Raw genomic sequence first — 20,910 nt, 5'->3', positions numbered from 1 at the left:
GTTGCCTAGGCGGCCCCCTTGTCTGCTACGGTAAGGAGCCTTAGGAAGCCACCAGAGGCCTGAGTCGATGTGATCAGTGTTCTGTGAGATTGTCAGAGATTCACTCAGAAGCATTCACTTAGTTTTCTGCATGCCAGTTTACTCGTGTGAGGGAGGCAATTACTACACTGTTAAGGAACAGAGGTACAAACAGGATTAAAAGAGAAGAAGGAGAGAAAAAAACAACAGTTTTGGAATGGTGAAACTTGCTGCCCAAAAAGTGTGCAAACTAGTCCGGTCATTGAGGCCTTGTGCGGGCTCCCTGGGAGTATCAGAGACATGCTGGTTGTTTACGTGTTTTCCAGAACACCTGAGTGTTTGGCAGTGGCACACACGCTGCAGGCTGTCTCAGCACGATGTCTGTGGGGTCCTCCCTTCAGCACCACCCCACAGGCCAGATCCGTATATTTCCTGCATCTGAATTTCTCAGGGTTAGAGGGTGGATGGGGTCTTAGAGCCCACCCCTGCTGAGGGAGAGGAAGGAGGGCCCCCTACAGTGTCCACCCCATCTGGATTTGGGGCTTCCGGGAGGAAGGGCCCTTGCTTTTACAAAGCACCCATCCCCTGGACTGCACCCACTCCTCCTGGCCGCAGGGAATGCAGGGAAGTGCTGTGTGCGGGCAGGCATGGAGGCTGCGCGGGCTCTGTGGGAGCAGCTGGCGCTCACCTCTCTGGCCTCTTTGGGAGTGAGAGTGGGCAGAGTGCTGTGAGCGCAGCCAGGCTGGGGTCTGGCTGCCCCCTCAGTGGGACCAGTGGTCAACCCCTTTCCTTGTCCCCAGGAAGTCTCTGAGTGCTCTGGCCTTCTCCCCTGATGGGAAGTACATAGTGACGGGGGAGGTGAGTTGTGACCATGATTGAGTGGGTAGGGAGGGGTCTTGGGGCCATTCCTTCTGTGCCCAGCAGGCCTGCGGAGTCCCTGGAAGAGCTCCTTCCTGGGACAGAAAAGCCCTGTGGCAGATTCGGGGGGAGCTTTTTGGGCCCACCCTGGCGCAATGCCACCGTCAGCCCTGACAGCCCCTCTAGACCTGCCTGGAGCAGAGCCAGCAGCAGTCATGGCCCCACCTTCCCCAGAACGGGCACAGGCCTGCCGTGCGCATCTGGGACGTGGATGAGAAGAGTCAGGTGGCAGAGATGCTGGGCCACAAATACGGCGTGGCCTGTGTGGCCTTCTCCCCCAACATGAAGCACATCGTGTCCATGGGCTACCAGCACGATATGGTGCTCAACGTCTGGGACTGGAAGGTGAGAGCCAGCTCGTGGGCGTCGGGGTGGGCAGCCTGAGTCTCAGGCCTTGGAGAACTAGATGAGATAACCTGGCAAAGTACTCGCTTACCCAGCACATCTTTATTGAGCACCCACCACGTGCTGCTCCCTGTTCTAGGCACTTCTGTAGGGCAAATGACAAACTCCCAACTAGTGGGATTATATAATTATTTTTATGTTGACCAGCCGTGGCCTTGAGCAAGTGACCCACCTTCCCTGAGTCTGTTTCCTCTTCTGTACAATGAATATAGATGTCTCTGCCTCCCTGAATTGTGAGAATTCAATGAGTCAATATGAAGGCTGGACTTTGGAACAGCTCGGGGAAGCCTTGGAATCAGCAGAAGTGGCTGCTAAGTTCTGGCTCTGCTCATAATCTGCTGTGTGACCTTGAGCACATGACATCCCCACTCTGAGCCTAGCCGAGCTGAGGGAGAAGCACCTCCCTTATAGGGCTGTTGAGGGGATTCCCTGAGTTATCCTGTGAAGGGCTCAGCAGGGCCCAGAGTGAGCCTTGTGTGTGGTAGCCATGGGTTGTGTCATCCTTTCCTCCCAGCTGTGACTGTCCTCGACACCGTGTGTGGGTTGCAGAGCTTGGACTCTTGAGGAGAGCTCTGGAACTTAGTCTCATATGGAAACCTTCCTAGGCTTAGTCTCCTCTGTATTGGGAATGAGGAGAGTGCCACACACAGGTTGCCCCGTAAAGCGGCTCCCAGGAGGGCCCAGGGAAGACGGACTTGGAGCAGGGAGAGTCGGAGAGGCAGGGCTGAGGGCAGAGCCGTGGACAGTCTGGTCAGGTGGCTACTGGCATGAACTTCTCTGTATTGCTTCTTTCAGAAAGGCATTTTGGTGGCTTCCAACAAGGTCTCATGCAGAGTTATCGCCCTCTCCTTCTCCGAGGACAGCAGCTATTTTGTCACCGTTGGGAACCGGCATGTGAGGTTCTGGTTCTTGGAAGTCTCCACTGAGGCAAAGGTGAGTTTCTGTCCCTGCCACCCCAGCCAGGCCCGGGGAGAAACCATCAGGGACAGCATGGACTCCTGTTTCTACCTGAGATTTGGGGGCAGTGGTCTCAGAGGTGTCCAGCCTCTCAGGGGTCCGCTTCTGCCTCCGAGCCTGCTCTCCAGGTGCTGACTGGCAGGCCCTGCTGGGACACTTCCCCCGACGCCCTCCGTGCTCCAACTCCGGGGCCAGACCTTGTTCCTGGACTGCCGCCTTCCAGCCAGTCTGCCTGGAAGTGTGTGTTCTGTTTTTCCCTCCCTTCTCCTCCACTTGGAGGAGTTTCTTGGAGTCCTCTGTTTGGCTGTGTTGTATCTTCTGCTCATGAGAGGCCCAGTGGGACCTTGCTGGGGGCTAGGCCCTGTGGACGGTTTCTCACTGTGCTCTGCTGTGCCTCCAGGTGACGGGCACGGTGCCCCTCGTGGGGCGCTCAGGCATCCTGGGTGAGCTGCACAACAACGTCTTCTGTGGTGTGGCTTGTGGCCGGGGCCGGATGGCAGGCAATACCTTCTGTGTGTCCTACTCGGGCCTCCTCTGCCAGTTCAACGAGAAGAGGGTACTAGAGAAGTGGATCAACCTAAAGGTACCCCCCTCCCTCTCTGCCTTCAGTGGGGGAAACTTCCCATGACGTGTCTCCAGGGACACTCAGCAGTGTTCCTGCCTGGTAGTTGATCGCACCAGCTCTGGGTTTGACTTCAGATTCTACTTGTGCAACTCCAGTGAGTGACTTTCCCTTTCTGAGCCTCAGTTTCCTCATCTGTAAGATGGCAATACCGCTGCCTTATCTCACAATTGATAAGGGAGTCACATGAGATAACACATATAAGGGACTTAGCACAGTGCCGGGTACCCTGTAACGGGGATCAAGGTTACGATTACTTCCCCATCACTCTTTGATCCAGTTTACACGTCTTTTCATTGACCACTCTTGGCATGGGAGGTCTACTTTTTTTTTTTTTTTTTTTGAGAAAGATTAGCCCTGAGCTAACATCTGCTGCCAATCCTCCTCTTTTTTTTTTTTTTTTTTTTTTGCTGAGGAAGACTGGCCCTGAGCTAACATCCATGCCCATCTTCCTCCACTTTATATGTGGGACGCCTGCCACAGCATGGCTTGCCGAGCGGTGCCATGTCCGCACCTGGGATCCGAACCGGTGAACCCCAGGCCGCCAGAGCAGAACATGCGCACTTAACCACTGCACCACCAGGCCAGCCCCATTTTTTTTTTAATCTAAAGGATCATTGATTTAATTTTTCAGTCAGAAAAGGCTATACAAAGTACATAACATTTTAAACTAAAGGATGGTATATCAATAAATTGCAGAACCACTTTTCTTGGAGATCTGAGGGTTTGAGTCCAGGCTGTCTCCCCATTCCAAGATTGGATGCCTGTCTGGCCGTCAGCAGGAGCATGGCGGGTCCCTCCTTTTTCTGTTCCTGCTCTTGTGACTCCCCTCCAGAGCTCACCTTTAGGGTTAATGGCGTGGTATCAGGCATGGGGAAGAATTCTGAGTTTTATCTGTCTTTCCTAGGTGGTTAAATATCATTTTTTTTTATTTGAATCCTCTTGCTAGAACTTATGCAACTTTTAAGCAAGGCAGAAGCTTTTGACAGATGGTTGTTTAGTCCCTGAGCATCTAAACAACTCAGAAATTTAGTCCCTCTGGCTTTGGGAAAACTCCCGTAATCTATCTCAGGACGTCTTGCACTTCCTGCCCCTTCTGTCTGCGTGTCTTCCTGTGTACAGAAACGTTTTTCTATGCTGCTATTAAGCATGATCTATGAAGTTGTTTTTGAGCAGTAGGAAATAAAATTTAAGCTCGATTTCAGCCCTGTTACTGCAAGTGACCTACCTGAAGTCACAACCTGCCAAACAGGTATTTTCCACCCCCAGCTGACTTCCTCTGTAGATAGCAGCTCTCTCCCAGGTCATGCATCTGTCTGCCTGCCGGCATGTTTCCTTCCACACTGTCTGTGTGCTGTATCCTGACTTCACATATCTTAGAATTTGCTAAAATGGGCTTTTCAGACCCAAGAAACTATAAGGTTTCTCAGGAGGCCCAAGGCTGTTCTGTCAGTCGCCATGTCCCTGAACCAGGCCACGCAAAGCACCAAGTCCACTTAGGTCCCCTCTTCCCCCACAGGTCTCCCTGTCTTCCTGCCTCTGTGTCAGCCAGGAGCTCATCTTCTGCGGCTGCACAGATGGGATAGTCCGCATCTTCCAGGCCCACAGCCTGCACTACCTCGCCAACCTGCCCAAGCCACACTACCTCGGGGTGGACGTGGCGCAGGGCCTGGAGCCCAGGTACTACCCCACAAGGGGAGGGAGAGGGGCCCACCCAGAGTCTGTCTGCTGGTGTCCATCCATGCTTCCAGATCAGTCTACCTATCTGGCCAGCCCTGGGCTGGAAGCAGGATACAGCTATAATGAGGCAGCAAAAGCTCTGCCACCATGAAGTCTGCAGTCTAGTGAGGGAGCTCGATGAGAAACAAGTACATAAGATCATTTTAGATAGTCATAAACACTTTGGTGAAATAAAGCAGGGACTCAGAAAGGAGAGTGCCTGGGGGTGGGGCTGTGATGATTGGGTGGCCAGGGGAAACCTCTCTGGTGACAAGGAGCCAGCCGTGTGGAGAGCTGGGTCCTGACAGCATGTGGAAAGGCTTAAGGGGACAGCACGCTGGGCTTGGCATGTTGTGGGAACAGCTACGGGCCATGTGGCAGAGTCCAGTATGCCAGGGGAGGGTGGTAGGAGACAGGTGTGAGCAGTGACGGAGGCTGCCGGGAGGAGCGTGTAGTCTATTCTGAGGTCCTGGGAGGCCAGTGGGGGTTTCAGGCGTTGGCATTACATGGTCAGGCCTTGAGCATTAGATCCTCTGGCTGCCACGTTGAGAGCGGGTGGAAGCGCTGAGCTGTGGCCTGTCTTCCCCTTTGTTGTGAGTCTGTTTTGTGGGGTAGGGGGCTTCCTAACCAGGAGGTGCTGGATACCTGGGGCCGCCTCTTAGTAGATTGCTGGACATTAGCTCCTGGGTACATTTTCTAAGAGAGAGCCTAGAGGGGGCAACTGGCTGTCCCAAAGGAAAGAGAGAGTGGGTCAGCAACCCACAGACAGTGGTGTGCTATAGTAGCCAGGCTGCCCAGTCTGCCACCTTCTGCCATGTGCCCTCGGGCAGGTCAGTGTATCAACCTGTGCCTCAGTTTCCTCATCTATAAAATATAGCCCCTGCCTCTCATAGAGGTCGTGGGGATTCAGTGCAGCTAAAGCTCTTACTCGGCACACAGGAGGTGCTCAGTACACTGTAGCCATTGTGAGGAGGCCCCACGGAGTTTTGATCGTGTCTTGGTGGGGCTGACAAGAGAGACGGCCTGAGTATATGCCCATTACCCTTCCTTGCTCAGGGAGGACAAAGCTTGGGTTGGGTGAAATGAGGGGAAAGAAGTGTTAACTGGAGTCGAAAATTCAAATGCTCTCAGGGCCAAGCAGAAGCTTCCAGTTTACAATCTCTATTAGAAGCAAAACGAAGAGGAAAGGGAGAAGTGGAGTTGGAGTGGGAGAGATGGACTACCATGGCATTGCCAGGCATAAAACAGCTGGAGTGTCACAGAGGCAGCTGTTACTACTCACAGTGACATTGATGGTGATTGATGACTCGTGTGGCCTTGTTAGCTTCCTCTTCCACAGGAAGGCAGAAGCAGTCTACCCAGATACAGTGGCGCTGACCTTCGACCCCATCCACCAGTGGCTGTCCTGCGTGTATAAGGACCACAGCATCTACATCTGGGATGTCAAAGACATCAACAAAGTAGGCAAGATGTGGTCAGAGCTCTTCCACAGCTCCTACGTCTGGAATGTGGAGGTGAGCCCCGCTCATCCTCCCCCCGCCCTTGCTCAGCCCCAACTGGGGTTTCCGCAGAGTTTGGGAAACCCATTCAGCTATTCCTTCAAAAGATACTCGTGGACCCCTACTATGTGCCAGGTGCTGGGGACACAACTGGGAAAGAAACTGACAAAAGTCTTGCTCTCATGGAGCTCACATTTGGGTGGGAGAGTCAACCCATAAACATCATCAATACGTAATATGCCAAGTAGCAGTACCTCTCTGAGAAAGCTAAAGCAGCAGAGGGGAAAGGGGAGTGGAGTGTGCTGTTCTGGAGAGGAGCATGATTTAGGAGGCCTCTCTGAGGATGTGACATTCAAGCAGAGACCTCCAGGGAGTTAGGGACTGAGGCTAGTGACCACCAGGGAGAACAGGAAGAGCGAAGGTCCAGGAGCAGGGGCATGTGTGCCTCAGAGAGCTGCACAGGAGGCCATTTGGGGAGCGTAGTGCTTTTTCTTTTTTAAGTGTTGAAGAAGTTTTTATTTTCTGAGAATGACTCCGTGGGCATTCTTTATTCTCTGAAACTGCTCTAAGTACTCCTTACAGATAAGACAACTGGTAGAGAAAGAATCATATCTACTTTTTTTTTTTTTTTTGCTGGAAATTTCTTACTACTAGGAATGTTTGTCAGTGGCCCAATTCAGGATTGTGAGAAATGACTTCTCTTGAATAAGCTTATTCAGCCCTTTGACTGCTTGAATCCATCTGCCTTTGTGGATCTGACGTTTCTGTTGATAGCACTTTTCTCACTTAACAAGAATGTTTTTAAAATAATTTTTAAAATTTATATATAAATATATTCTTAAAAAAAGCTGAAATATTACAGATAAAGCTAACATCTATTTTGATCACCTCCCCACCCCCCCAATCCTGCTCTCTCTCACTGTCACTCTTGTTTTCAGTTTAGTATTTCAGTTCATTTCTTTGCATCTCCCTATTATATATGTATATCCTCAACAAAAATATCTGTGGATGGATCTTTTTGTCAGTTCTGGAAAATTCTCAGCCAGTACCTATTTAAGAGTTGCCTCTATCCCTTTCTCTCTCTTCTTCTATAACTCTGATGTCCTATCTCTCTCTCTCTTTCATATTTTTTTAAATAAAACAGAACTAGAAAACCACACACACAAAAATGTACAGTTTATCGATTATTGTTGGCAACTGTTGATGCTTAATGCCTAGATCCATTTATTCATTGGGGCCTGCAATATGGTGCTATTCTAATTCTATCATTTCTTTTTGTTAGTTGGACTACTAATATGAAGAGACACTTCCCCTCATCTACCATTTGGTCACCCAGTGGTATACTTCATATAGGAAAGGCAGGATAGATGCTTGATTCTTTCCCTTTATTTACCAGTTTGCAAGATAATGAATTGGTTCCCTGCCTCTAAAGGTAACTAGTTGTTTTTATTTAATATCATTACAAACTCATATATTTAAATATATTGGATATATTTTAATCCATTGCAACTATTAACATTACTGGAGCTCAAATTGTCCCATCTTTGACCAGTGGGAGCCTCTTCAAGTTGGCTCTTGAGTCCTTTGAACATGACCTTCATAGTCTGATAACTACCTTACTATCTGAGATGAGATGTTCCAGCCTCATCTCGTACATTTCCTGTCCCAGACCCGGAATCAGCCATTTTTTGAGGAAGTCCTAGTTTGTTTTTTTCCAGTTCATATTGGTATTTCACAGTACAGTCTGGGTGCTGGAGCTGCTCATAGCCATTGGATTGATCCTTCCAGGATCCTAGTTCTCAAAGATGTAGGGGATGGAGGAATTAGAATATCCACAGTTAGTCATTTACTTGTTCCAGCATTATACAAACAACAGTCTAAGAAGGACAAGTACTCAATTTGGAAAACAATTAAAACAATTTTTTTTGCATATGTTCTCTCCATTCTCCCCCAATCTTAAAAATAATTGAACTGTGTCTATATGATCCGATTGTGTAGTCATTAATACTATATTCTCTCCCTTTTGACTCCATTTGTTTTGGGGGGTATAAGTGTACATATATATTATGGTAAAATATACATAACATAAAATTTACCAATTAAGTCATTTTAAAATGTACAATTCAGTAGCATTTAGTACATTCACAGTGTTTGCAACCATCACTACTATCTGTTTCTGGAACATTTTCATCACTCCAGAAGGAAACTCTACCCATTAAGCAATCACTCCCCATTCCCATTCCCCCAGCCCCTAGCAACAACTAATGTGCTTTCTGTCACTATGGATTTGCCTGTTCTGAATATTTCATATAAATTGAATCGTAAAATATGTGAACTGTATGTCTGGCTCCTTTCTCTTAGCGTAATGTTTCCAAGGTTCATCCATGTTGTAGCATCTATCAGTATTTCCTTCTTTTCTAAGGTTGAAGAATATTCCATTGTATGGATAACACCACATTTGGTTATCTCTGCATCAGCTGATGGACACTTGGGTTCTTTCCACCTTTTGGCTATTGTGAATGGTGCTGTGAACATTCCTGTACAAGCTTTTTTAAACATCTGTTTTTCATTCTTTTGAGTGTATACCCAAGTGTGGAATTGCTGGGTCCTATGGTAATTCTATGTTTAGCTTTTTGAAAAACCGCCTAACGTTTCCACAGCAGCTGCCCCGTTTTACATTCCCACCAGCAATGCATAAGGGTTCCAGTTTCTCCACATCTTTGCCAACGCTGGTTATTTTCCTTTTTTTTTTTTAAATTATAGCCATTTTAGTGTTTGTGATTTCTCTTTTGATTTCTGCTTTGACTCATAGGTTGTGTGAGAGTGTGTTGTTTAATATCCATGTACAGTCATGCGTCAGTCAGTCACAAGGATACGTTCTGAGAAATGCGTCGTTATACAATTTCGTCATTGTATGAACACATCACAGAGTGTACTGACACAAACCTAGTCATTATAGCCTACTACACACCTAGGCTCTATGCTCCTAATCTTATGGGATCTCTGTCGTCTATGTGGTCTGTCACTGACCGAAACATTATTATGCAGTGCGTGGCTGTATTTGTTAATTCTCCAAATTTCCTTCTGTTATTCATTTGTAGTTTCATTCCGTTGTGGTCAGAGAATAGTGTGTGATTAGTTTTTTAAAATTTATTGAGACTTATTTTGTGATGTAATATATGGTCTTTTCTGGGGAATGTTCCATGTCCACTTGAAAAGAATGTGTATTCTGCAGTTATTAGGTGGAATATTCTTTTTTTTCTCAGGCTTGGCACTGAGCTAACATCTGTTGCCAATCTTTTTCCTTCTTCTTCTCCCCAAAGCCCGCCAGTACATAGTTGTATATTCTAGTTGTAGGTCCTTCTGGTTGTGCTGTGTGGAACGCCGCCTCAGCATGGCTTGGTGAGCAGTGCCAAGTCCATGCCCAGGATCCAAACTGGAGAAACCCTGGGCCGCTGAAGTGGAGCGCATGAACTTAACCACTTGGCCATGGGGCTGGCCCCTTTGGTGGAATATTCTTTATATGTCTGTTTACGGAAAGAATATTGAAGTCTCCGACTATTATCGTAGAACTGTATATTTCCCCCTTCAGTTCTGTCAGCTTTTGCTTCATGTATTTTGGGTCTTTGTTGTTAGATGAGTCTGTATTTATACTTGTTATATCTTCGTGATGATTGACCCTTTTATCAATGTATAATGTCTTTCTTTGTCACTTGTAACATTTTTGACTTAAGGTCTATTTTGTTTGACACTACTATAGATACCTGAAGCTCCCTTTTAGTTGCCATTTGTGTGGATTATCTTTTTCCATACCTTCGCTTTCAACCTCTATGTGTCTGTGGATATAAAGTGAGTCTCTTATGAACAACGTATAATTGGATCTTTGTTGTAATGCATTCTGCCACTTATTTCCTTTTGGTTGGAGAGTTTAATCTACTTACATTTAAAGTAATTATTCATAAGGCAGGATTCACTCTTGCCATTTTGCTATTTGCTTTCTATCTTATATCTTTTATGTTCCTTAATTCTCCCATCACTGCTTTCTTTTGTGTTTAATTTTTTGTAGTGTTCCATTTTTTTTTTTTTCATTTCCTCTCCTGTATATTTTAAAGTTATTTTTTTACTGGAGGATTATAATTGACATCTTAAATTTTTGACAAACTAGTTTGAAGTAATACTAACCTTTCTTCGGTAGTATGCACATGCTCTGCTCTTATATGGCTCTGTCCCTCCCTTTATGTTGTTATTGTCACAAATTAAATCTTTATACATTGTATACCCATTAACAATGATTTATAATTATTGTCTTATGTCTTTGTCTCTTAAATCATACAGCAAAAGAAGAGTTACAAACAAAAAACACAATAATAGTGGCTTTTATATTTACCTATATAATTACTCTCACCAGTGTTCATTATTTCTTAATATGGCTTCAAGTTTCTGTCTCATGTCCTTTCACTTAACCCTGGAGGACTCCCTTTAGCATTTCTTGTAGGGCAGGTCTCCTAGCGACAAATTCCCACAACTTTTGTCATCTGTGAAGTCTTAATTTCGCCTTCCATTTGAAGGATAGTTTCGTCAGATAGAGAATTCCTGGTTGACAGTTTTTTCTTTTAACTTTAAATGTTGTCCCCCTACCTTCTGGTTTCCATGATTTCTGATGAGAAATCAACTGTTAATTCTATTGAGGATCCTTTGTATAGGATGAGTTGCTTGTCTCTTGTTGCCTTCAAGATTTTCCCTTTGGCTTTGGCTTTCACTAATTTGTGGTGTGTCTCGATGTGGATCTCTTTTAGTTTGTCTTGGAGCTTTTTGAGCTTCTTGAATGTGTTGATTCATGTCTTTTATCAAATTTGAGAAGTTTTGGCCATTCCTCAAATGTTTTTTCTGCCCTTTTCCTTCTCTGCTTTCCTTCTGGGACTCCCATAATGTGTATGTTCATATTCTCCATGGTGTTGCATAGGTAACTTAGGCTCTGTTCATTTTTCTTTATACATTTTTCTCTCTGATCCTTGGACTACGTAATTTCAATTGATCTTCAGCTTCATTGATTCTTCCTTCTGCTTGTCAAATCCAAATCCACTGTTGAGCCCTAGTGAATTTTTTATTTTAGTGGTTACACTTTTCAGCTCCAGATTTCTATTTGTTTCCCTTTTATTATTTCTATCTCCTTATTACACTTGATCTTAGCCAAAAGGCCGAGAAGCGATCTATCTCTTTATTGATATTCCCTACTTGATGAGATATTATTCTCCTTATTTCTTGGACACAATTTCCTTGATCTCTTTCAGAATATGCAAGACAATTGATTAAAGGTTTTGTCTAATGAGTCCAATCTGGGCTTCTTCAGTTTCTGTTAGTTAGCAATTTCTGTTAATTTGTTTTTTCCTGTGAATGGACTATTCATTTTTTGCATGCCTGTCTCATATTTTTCGTTAAAAACTGGTATTTTTAATATTATAATGTGATAACTCTGGAAATCATATTCTCCTCCTCCCCAGAGCTTGTTATGGGTTGTAATTGTTTGCTTACTGACTTTTCTAAACTATTTTTGTAAAGATTGTGTTATTGTCATGTGCCACATGTGGGCACTGAAGTCTCTATTCCGTTATCTTAGTGGTCAGCCATGATTTGTCACTGATTTTCTTAAATGCCAAAATTCAGCAGCTTCTTTCCTCATTAAGCATTCCCCTGGTTATTATAAGTTAGATTCCAGAGTTCTGAAAAAGTTGATTCTGGCAGTTTTGCCAGCGTAAGGTTGTTTTGGCGGAGGGACAGCGTTTTGGAGTTCCCACTTTGCCATTTTTGGTGATGTCCCTTGATCCTCCTTTATTATTAATTCCACAAGCGACTATATATTTAATCCTCATCTCCTTGTGTCGATGTCTCTCTAGTCATTTTTGTTATCTGAAGCTCATTCTTAGTAGATTTGTCAGGAACAGTTCATGGGGACACTATTTCCTGAGTTTTTGCATTATGATAATCTTTTTTCTGTGCCCTTTATCCTTTTTTTTTTTTTAAAGATTGGCACCTGAGCTAACAACTGTTGCCAATCTTTTTTTCTTTTCTCCTGCTTTTTCTCCCCAAATCTCCCCAGTACATGGTTATACACTTTAGTTGTGGGTCCTTCTAGTTGTGATGTGAGGAATGCTACCTCAGCATGGCTTGATGAGCGGTGCCATGTCCACACCCAGGATCCGAACTGGCTAAACCCTGGGCCACTGAAGCACAGCATACAAACTTAACCACTCAGTCACGGGGCTGGCCCTGCCCTTTATACTTGAAAATCACTTTTGCTAGATAAAAAATTGCTTGGCTCACTTCTTTTTTGGGGGGGTGGTGAGGAAGATTGGTCCTGAGCTAACATCTGTTGCTAATCTTCCTCTTTTTTTTGCTTGAGGAAGATGGTCCCTGAGCTAAAGTCTGTGCCAGTTTTCCTCTATTTTGTATGTGGGATGCCACCACAGCCTGGCTTGATGAGTAGTGTGTAGGTCTGCACCCAGGATCCAAACCCACAAATCCCAGGCTGCTGAAGCTGAGCACATGAACTTAACCACTATGCCACTGGGCCAGCCTGTTGGCTCACGTTTCTTTCCTGTCTATCTTAAATATGTTGCTCCATTTTCTTACAGTTATTGAGATGTCTGATGTCCTTCTTCGCCTTGTAAGTCACTGCCTGTTTTTTGCCTGGAAGTCTGAAGGATTTCTTTCATTTTCTTTCAAGCCTAGTAATTTTACTCTAGAGTACATCTTGGTGTTGGTTTTTATAGGTAGCCATATTCTTGAATTATAGATTTTAGTGTTTTTTTCTGTTACTTTGATTTGGTTTTCTTCAGGAATTTCTGTTATCTGTAAATTGGATCTGCTTTGCCTAGCTTCAATATTTGTCACTTTTTCTTGAATTCTTTTATCTCTTTCACCATTTCTTTTTGATTTTTAATAATTTCCTCCTTTTCACCTTTCTTAATACCTTATCTTTTGTGCTTATTCCCTCTTGGCTTCCTTCTAATTTGGCCTTTATTTCTGAAATGATTTCTGCGTTTATTTCTAACTTTGAATTCTATCACTTTGTCTCTGAGTTTTTGTAGTTATCATTTAGGTTCTTTTTCATATCTTAGATCATTTTCTTAGTATCTTTTAGCTCTTTTTGAAATAGTAAGTTAGAGTTCTGATCTGTTTATAAAAGTGTCTTTATGATGTGCTTACTTTCTTTCCTTTTGTTTTAAAGAGTAACTTTGGGACTTGACCTTGGTTCTTTTTTTGTTGTTGATTTTTATGTGCTAGTTTTTCTGAAGTTTTAGAAGTTGGTGTGGTTCAGGACAGGTTTTCTAACTTCACAAGAAAGAACTCATCGTCTCTTAGTTTGTATTGTTCAAAAATAGGGCAGGTTGCTTTCTGATATTTCCTTATTATGTTCTGATTTATGTTACGTTTCTACTTATATCTGAACCTCCCCTTTCCTTTGTCTCTCCTGTCTCGTCCTGATCAATTCTGTTTCCACTCTCAGCAGTTTCCCCAGGGTGGGGCCTTGTCCTGGAAGGGAGCCCCGGCAGATCGGTTTCCAGAGTTCACAGGGCCTTGGCTGCTCCAGCCCCTTCACACCTTGCTGCCCAGCCCTTGCTCCCAACCTCTGTTGGAGTGGACAAAACCCTCCCAGTTTCAGCTCTGTTCTCTCTGGCCCATTGTGCTTTCCACTGAGTATTTGCTGCCTACTTTGCGGTCATCCTGTTCCTGGGTCTGTCAGATGCCTCATTGCTTCTCTCTGCTTTCTCCCCTATACGTGTTGATAACATGTAGGTCTTATGACTGGTGGTACCTTGTCCCTACCTGTTTGTATTTGGGAGTTATGGGACTATCTTGTCACCTAGTTAGTCTGTAAATGTTGTCCATGGATTTTGGTTTTGCTGTCTAGTTACTCTTTTTTTTTAACAACAACAAAAAAAAAAGATTGGCACCCGAGCTAACATCTGTTGCCAATTTTATTTTTATTTTTTTTATTCTTCTCCCCAAAGCCCCCCAGTACATAGTTGTATATTCTAGTTGTAGGTCTTTCTGGCTGGACTACATGGAATGCTGCCTCAGCATGGCCTGATGAACAGTGCCAGGTGCCCGCCCAGGATCTGAACCAGTGAAACCCTGGGCCACCAAAGCGGAGCACAGGAACTTAACTACTTGACCACAGGGCTGGCCCCTGCTTACTCTTTTTTGTGTGTGGATTTTGGATTAAAAATCTAAGCTGCTGTTATCATCATCTTCTCAGCACCCAGTCTTCCGTATTTTGAAATGTCTTTATATGTTGTCTCTCTGAGCTGCATTCTGAATGATGTCTTTAATTCTGTCTTTCAATTCACTTAATTTTCTTTTCAACTGTGTCTAATCTTTGGTTTTTAATATGTTTTATTTTTCTTTTATAGAAGTAGTTCTGTTTTGTTCTTTTTCAGCCCTGCTTATTCTTTATAGTTTCTGCTTGGCTCCTCATACTTTTAATCTTGTCACAGTTCTTTTGTTTCTTTAAACATATTAAACATAGCTATTTTATATTCTGTCTGATAAGCCCAATATTTGAAGCTAGATCTGTTGTTTCTGCTGCTTTTTGCTCGTGGTACCTTGTTGCCTTTTATGCTTAGTGATTTTTGACTGAGTTGCCCGTTTTCCTTGGAAATGTATTTGTGGGGATGTTTGACGGCCTGGGCTGAAGATGGGGCATGGATAGTATATGGCAGCATTTTGTGTCCTTTTTGTCGTGTTTATTTTTAACCTAGAAGGCATTGTGCTATGCCTGTTTATCAGCAGCTCACTTTTTTTCACCAGAATGCAATAGTGTATCATGGTGCTGTCACGGAAGTGGTTGTAATAAGTTGCCCTTTGCCTTGTTCTCTGGGAACTGTAGGTGTATCCTGAGTTTGAAGATCAGAGAGCTTGTCTGCCATCAGGATCTTTTCTGACTTGTTCCTCAGACAACACCATCCGCTTCTGGAACATGGATAGCAGCCCTGACTCTCACTGGCAGAAAAACATCTTCAGTAATGTGAGTGGCTTTGTTGGGAACCATCTTTTCGGAGGAACAGAGACCTGCTTCAAGCTGGGCTGTACGGGCAGGAGGGAGTCTCATGCGACCTTGGCATTAGGCTTCATTAGGGTGGGATCAGGAACCAAGGCAGCTTACTCTCTGTCTCCCACTCTCCTCTTCCTCGCTCCCCCTTTCTTTCTTTCTGAGGTGGGATAGTCTGTCCTCTCTGCCAATCAGCTCCTGCTCTCCAGGTGTGCGCGGACACAGCCACTCTAGGCAGCCTGACATACTCAATAGGAATGAAATTGCTGCCCAAGTCTCGAGTCGGAACTCCTTGGCAAAACACCTGATGGGCCCAACCAGGCAGGGGCATCCCCTGTCTAGCTAGCTGCCACACAGTGGGGCCTCGGGTCAGGTGCTAGCAGGATCCCAGAGAGAGCCATGAAGAGAGGTTGGGGAGAAGACACTTTGCTGAAGAAATGAATGGCGTTGCCAGCACAGTGAGGGAGCTGAGGATCTGAGACCTGAATCATGCGTTCGCTTATTCTGCAGATGCTTACGAAGGTCTGTGCTGCACGCTGGGGACACGTCAGTGTCTAAGACAGACCCTTCTCCTGTCCTCGCGGCACCACAGTCTAGTGGGGGCGAGGGGGCGGACAGTGAACCATAACTGCACAGATTCTGATGTAATCACAAATGGGATAAGCACCACGAAAGAAAATTGCAAGGTACTAGTAGGACATAAAACAGAGTCATCTGATCTTATCTGTGGCATCAGGGGCACCTTCCTGGAGGAAGAGACAACTGAACTGAGATATGGAGGATTGAGAGGAATAAAGAGGGGAGGGGAGAGGGTCCTGCACCAAAGGAATAGCCTATGCAAAAGCCCTGAGGTAGGAGAGAGCTTGGTGAGTTGGAAAACCTGAAAGTGTGGCTGGGACGAAAAAGGCCCATAATGCCTGCAGGGTGTGTTCAACAGGGGCTTCTTTACTATGCCCCTCCCAAAACTACCATCTTCTCTGCATCTGTCATATACATTGGCTCCACACAATAGTGAAACCCAAAATAAGAGGTAAAAGTTTGGTTTTATGACTCATAAATAGTCTGGAGGTAACCATTCTGGGGTGTTTTGCAGCTGCAGGAAGTCCATAGAGACCCAGGAGCCTTCCAGCTCTCCACTCTGCCATTTTGAAGGAGTGGCCCTTGTCCTTGTGATCCAGTATGGCTGCCGGAGCTCTAGTCATCACATCCAAGTTCCAGGCAGCCAGACAGAGAAAAAGGAGCAGAAGGGTTTGCACTTGCTTTATATCTCGTTGACCAGAATTTAATCACACAGCCTCATCTAGCTGCAAAGGAGGTCAGAAACAGTTGTTGTTCTGAGTGGTAAAGCAGCTCCCAGGTCAAAATTGGAGTTCTATTACTAATAAAGAATGGAGACTGGCTGTCAGGAGACACAATTACAGAGGTGCTTCCAAGTTTCTTGTGGCACTGATGTCAGCCCTGCTTCCTGCAGACCCTGCTGAAGGTAGTGTATGTGGAGAACGACATCCAGCACCTGCAGGACATGTCCCACTTCCCAGACCGAGGGAGCGAGAATGGGACACCTCTGGACGTGAAGGCCGGGGTGCGAGTCATGCAGGTCAGTCCTGACGGCCAGCACTTGGCTTCAGGCGACCGAAGTGGAAATCTGAGGCAAGTGGGCCCTGGCCGGTGTCTAGGGCGCACCTCCCAGCCTGGGCTTGGGGGCTCAGGGCGGTGTCTAGGGTGCACCTCCTAGCTCAGGCTCAGACGCTCAGGGTGGTGGGGAGCAGCCTGGCCTGGGCGCCTCCAGTTATGCATTGGGAATGAGGAACTGTGAGTAGCCATCTGGTGACCAGACAGTCTTGGGAGCTTCAGCTGAGAAAGAGCTTCTGGAAGGGCTGAGATCAGGGCAGCTACCAGGTCTCAGCAGCTGGGGCATGCGAACTTTGCCTGCAGGGCGGACAGGCAAACTTACATGGCTCTGGGGAAGGGTGACACTTTCACCAGCCACGTGGTACCACAGCTGAGCCATCAGAGAGGATGCCAGCCAGGGCTTGGGGTTCCTGGTGACCCAGGGAGAGGGGGCCAGGAGGATGGGCCATTTGAGCGCTAAGGCTGTTTACCCACTCTGCAGAGGTTTTTCAGGGTGTTAACAGCCCAGCAGCTGGTGGCCAAATATGAGCCCTGTCAGAGGGACCAGGTTTAAGCTGTGACCTGGGTGCAGAGGCTGTTGAGGGATGGAAGGGACCAGGGCAACTGTAGACCACGTGCCCGTAAAGGGGCGGCCACCATGCAGCCCGAGCAGCGCAGGTTGTCGTCTCTTCCCGTTGTCCAGGAAGAACAGCAAGTGCAGATGTTTTTTTCTATGAAGTTCTGTGGTTTTTAAATGCTGGCAACTGTTTTGATATCAGTCACTGCATGAGGCAAACTGACTGTATTGGTGGTCTGCTCCCAGTGACAGTGCTCTGCCGTGAATGCAAAAGCGGTGACAGGAGCTAACCTGGGACAGCACTCTTGCCCCAGGCCAGCCACTGGCCTGAGTGCTGTCTCAACTGACTCAGTCCTCCCACTGACCCTCTGATGTCAGTGCTGTTCCTAGCTCCTCGGGTGGGTTAACCAAGGCAAGAGAGGCCGAGTGGCTAGGCTAAGATCACACAGGAAGAGAGTGGAGGAGCTGGGATGCCTGTTCCTTATTTCAGTCCAGGCTGACTTGTTGACTCTTTGATTTCATTTGGAGAGAATGTGAGAAAAGTGTAGATTGGAGACCCTTTAAGAATGAGAGATTCGAATCAAATGTTCCCACCCATAGGTCCTATCCTTGAGTATGACCTCTGACCCTGCCCCGCCCCCAGGAACCACCTCTGATTCAGCCCTGCCTCTAACCCCTGTTCCCCCAGCGGACTGTTATGGATCTGGCTCATGGAACTGCAAGGGGCTGGGTGCCCACTGAGGTGCTCCTAGGCTTGGCCCTGCTTCCTTCCAGATGGCAGTTTCTAGATGAGAAGAGCGATTGGGCGTCTCTACACTAGTTGGCCAGGGTAGGGGGTTCTCCATGTTGGCTACCTGGCTGCTCTGACCTTTCCAGCAGTGGCAGAGCGCCTGGGGCTGAGGGGTGGGGGCTCCGGGCAGGGGACAGTAGGCAGTGTGTCTCCCCTAGGATCCACGAGCTGCACTTCATGGATGAACTGGTCAAGGTGGAGGCCCACGACGCCGAGGTGCTGTGCCTGGAGTACTCCAAGCCCGAGACGGGTGAGCCCACGTGGGGGCTGCAGGGGACTGGCCACCTGGCAGAGCCCGAGACGAGTCGTTGGTGTCTGGTGGGGCTGCGAACGACAGCTGGGAGGCTTGTGTTCAGTAAAGGCCCTGTCACTAGACCCTTGGACCAGGGTGATCGGGACTCCAGAAAGCAAGACACCTGCAGGCAGGGCTCAGCTTGACTTGCTTACCCTGGTCCCCAGCACCCGGAACAGTGCTCAGGCTAAAGAGGTGGATGTTGAATGAGTGAATCTCTCTGCTGGAGAAGATAGATAGTTAAATGTAATTATTTTGACATTTGATACGTGCAGAAAAATTGCAAGAATATGGTGATGAATATCTGCATCCTCTTCACCCCGAGTCCCCCAGGTTTTTTCTTTTAGTTCCTGTTCGGACAGGAACAGAGTCCTGTGACTGTGTCGACTTTATCTGCCTCCCCTCTCTCCATCTTTCTCTCTGGGTCTGTACACACACCCCCATGTAATAAAAGAATAGCGCATACCTTATTTTTTTCTTTTGCTAAACTCTTTGAGAGTGAGTTGCAGGCTTGATGCCCTTTCACCCATGAATACCTCTCTGAGCATTCCTAGGGACGAGGACATCCATTTATGTGACCAGAGTACACTGATCAAATACTGTCATCTGTCTTGTGGTCCTTATTCCAGTTTTGCCAGTTGTTGCAGAATTGTCCTTTATCGCACCTTTGTTTTTCCCATCCAGGTTCACACTTTAGTTCTCATGGCTGTTTTGTCACCTTTATTCTGGAACATTTCCACAGCCTTAATTTGTCCCTAAGACTTTGGCATTCTGCAGAATATAGACCAGTCATTTTATAGAATTTCCTTCAATTGGGTTTGTCTGTTTTCCTCACGATTTGCTTCTGACGGTACATTTTTGGCAGGAATAGAACGTGGGTGGAGTTATGTCCTGATATGTTAACGACCTTCTCATGCTCTTCTTTCCTTCTTCCTCCCCCTGCACCTCTGGCCCACCGGATTTTCTTTAAACCTCTCCTCATTCAGGACACCTTTCCTGAGCTCCCCTTCACCTCAGGTCGTGTGTTAGGCCTCTGACAGACCAGGTGACCAGGGTAGACACTGTCACAGGGGCCAGCAGGGAATGCCCAGCACAGAAGGAAGCATGGCAGCAGGTGGTGGATAGGGCCTGGACGAGGCCCGTACAGCCAGAGCTCAGAGAATAAGGGGGCAGTGTTTTCGGGAAGCTGAGAAGTTGGCAGGGCCATGCGTGGCGTGCCAAGGAGTCGGACTTGGCAGGACGGAGTGCTCAGCTGGGCTGGAATGTCTGCTGTGGGGACGAGTGGAGGAGTGTCCTTGTGTCCATTGAGATTCATCCTCCCTGAACTGGTGACATGGGATGTGAAATGCCAGGGTTTGGGGGGTCTGGGGAAAGACTACACGGAGCAGGGGAGTGGCCCCTCTCTGGGCTGGGGGCAAGTTGGCTGCAGTTAGGGAACCAAAGAGCCCTTCTTCAAGGCCTGGAAAGCTCGGTCACGCTGCTCTCGGGAGGTCTGGGCATCAAGTGGCCTCCGGGGCACCCAGGCCTACCCTCTCTACTCGCAGGGCTGACCTTGCTGGCCTCAGCCAGTCGGGACCGACTGATCCACGTGCTGAACGTGGAGAAGAACTACAACCTGGAGCAGACCCTGGACGACCACTCCTCCTCCATCACAGCCATCAAGTTCGCTGGTGAGCCTTTCCTTCCCGCTGCCTGTGCCTCGTTAGATGGGCTCCTTTGGCTGCAAGTGACAGCAAAAACTCCTTTAAACAAAAAAGGGAGAAGCGAACTCTGAATATGAGCACAGCTGGATCCAAAGGTTGATTTTTGAAAATTGTCAGGACTCCCTCCCTCTGCCAGCTGTGCCTTTCTCTGGTGGATACCATCTTGGTTGTCACTCGACCACTGGAAAGAGAGTCCCCCACTTTCTATCAATTTTGACAAAAATTGGGAGCTGACTTTCCTTGTGCTGGCTTGAGGCACCTGCCATTCCCAGAGTGGTTATCGGTTCCAGAACTCAGGGGTGTTCTCTTGGGCCAGGTCTGACTCATGTGCCACCTGCCTCCACCCCTGATCCAGGGGGGACTAGCATTAGGCGAGTGCTGGTCCCCGAAAAGAAACCAGGGTGCCAATCCTGTGAGAAGGCCTGATGGGCGCTGATGACTTTCACAGAAAAATAGGTGACAGCAACGATTGCTGGAGGCTAATTCTGTGCTGGGTGGTGATCTTGCTCCGCCCTGCAGTTATTTCCTTCCCTACCCATTCTGTACCACCTCATAAGCCGATGGGTACGGGCCTTGGTTCTTTCCTGAGGCTGTCCTTCTCCAAAGCCACAGTCAATCAGGAAGGCAGAGGGATTCCTCCGGTTCTGGAAAGATTCAGTATGGAGATCCCTGTCCCTGAGGGATTCCACGGGGAGGGGAGGCAGGCCCTGTGGAGTTTAACTGATCAGAATCCAAGAACGTGTTCAA

The 20,910-nt window shown here is 47.0% G+C and overlaps 1 protein-coding gene across 7 annotated transcripts in view; it reads left to right on the top strand.

Annotated features, from left to right (window-relative positions):
• The window catches only part of WDR62 (WD repeat domain 62), a 46,998-nt gene that overhangs the window by 7,280 nt on the left and 18,808 nt on the right, over nt 1-20,910 (top strand). For all 7 annotated transcript variants that reach the window (XM_046681104.1, XM_046681109.1, XM_046681107.1 and 4 more), the window contains exons 4-13: nt 819-876; nt 1,111-1,281; nt 2,137-2,274; nt 2,699-2,881; nt 4,440-4,600; nt 5,964-6,153; nt 15,029-15,166; nt 16,662-16,840; nt 18,327-18,418; nt 20,005-20,130. In XM_046681104.1, coding sequence (XP_046537060.1) covers nt 819-876; nt 1,111-1,281; nt 2,137-2,274; nt 2,699-2,881; nt 4,440-4,600; nt 5,964-6,153; nt 15,029-15,166; nt 16,662-16,840; nt 18,327-18,418; nt 20,005-20,130 — 1,436 coding nt within the window. The remainder of the gene's footprint in view (nt 1-818; nt 877-1,110; nt 1,282-2,136; nt 2,275-2,698; nt 2,882-4,439; nt 4,601-5,963; nt 6,154-15,028; nt 15,167-16,661; nt 16,841-18,326; nt 18,419-20,004; nt 20,131-20,910) is intronic.

Source organism: Equus quagga, chromosome 13, assembly GCF_021613505.1.
Source record: "Equus quagga isolate Etosha38 chromosome 13, UCLA_HA_Equagga_1.0, whole genome shotgun sequence".
NCBI lineage: Eukaryota > Metazoa > Chordata > Mammalia > Perissodactyla > Equidae > Equus > Equus quagga.
The sequence above is the reverse complement of the archived record's forward strand: the minus strand, read 5'-3'. Positions and strand labels throughout refer to the sequence as shown.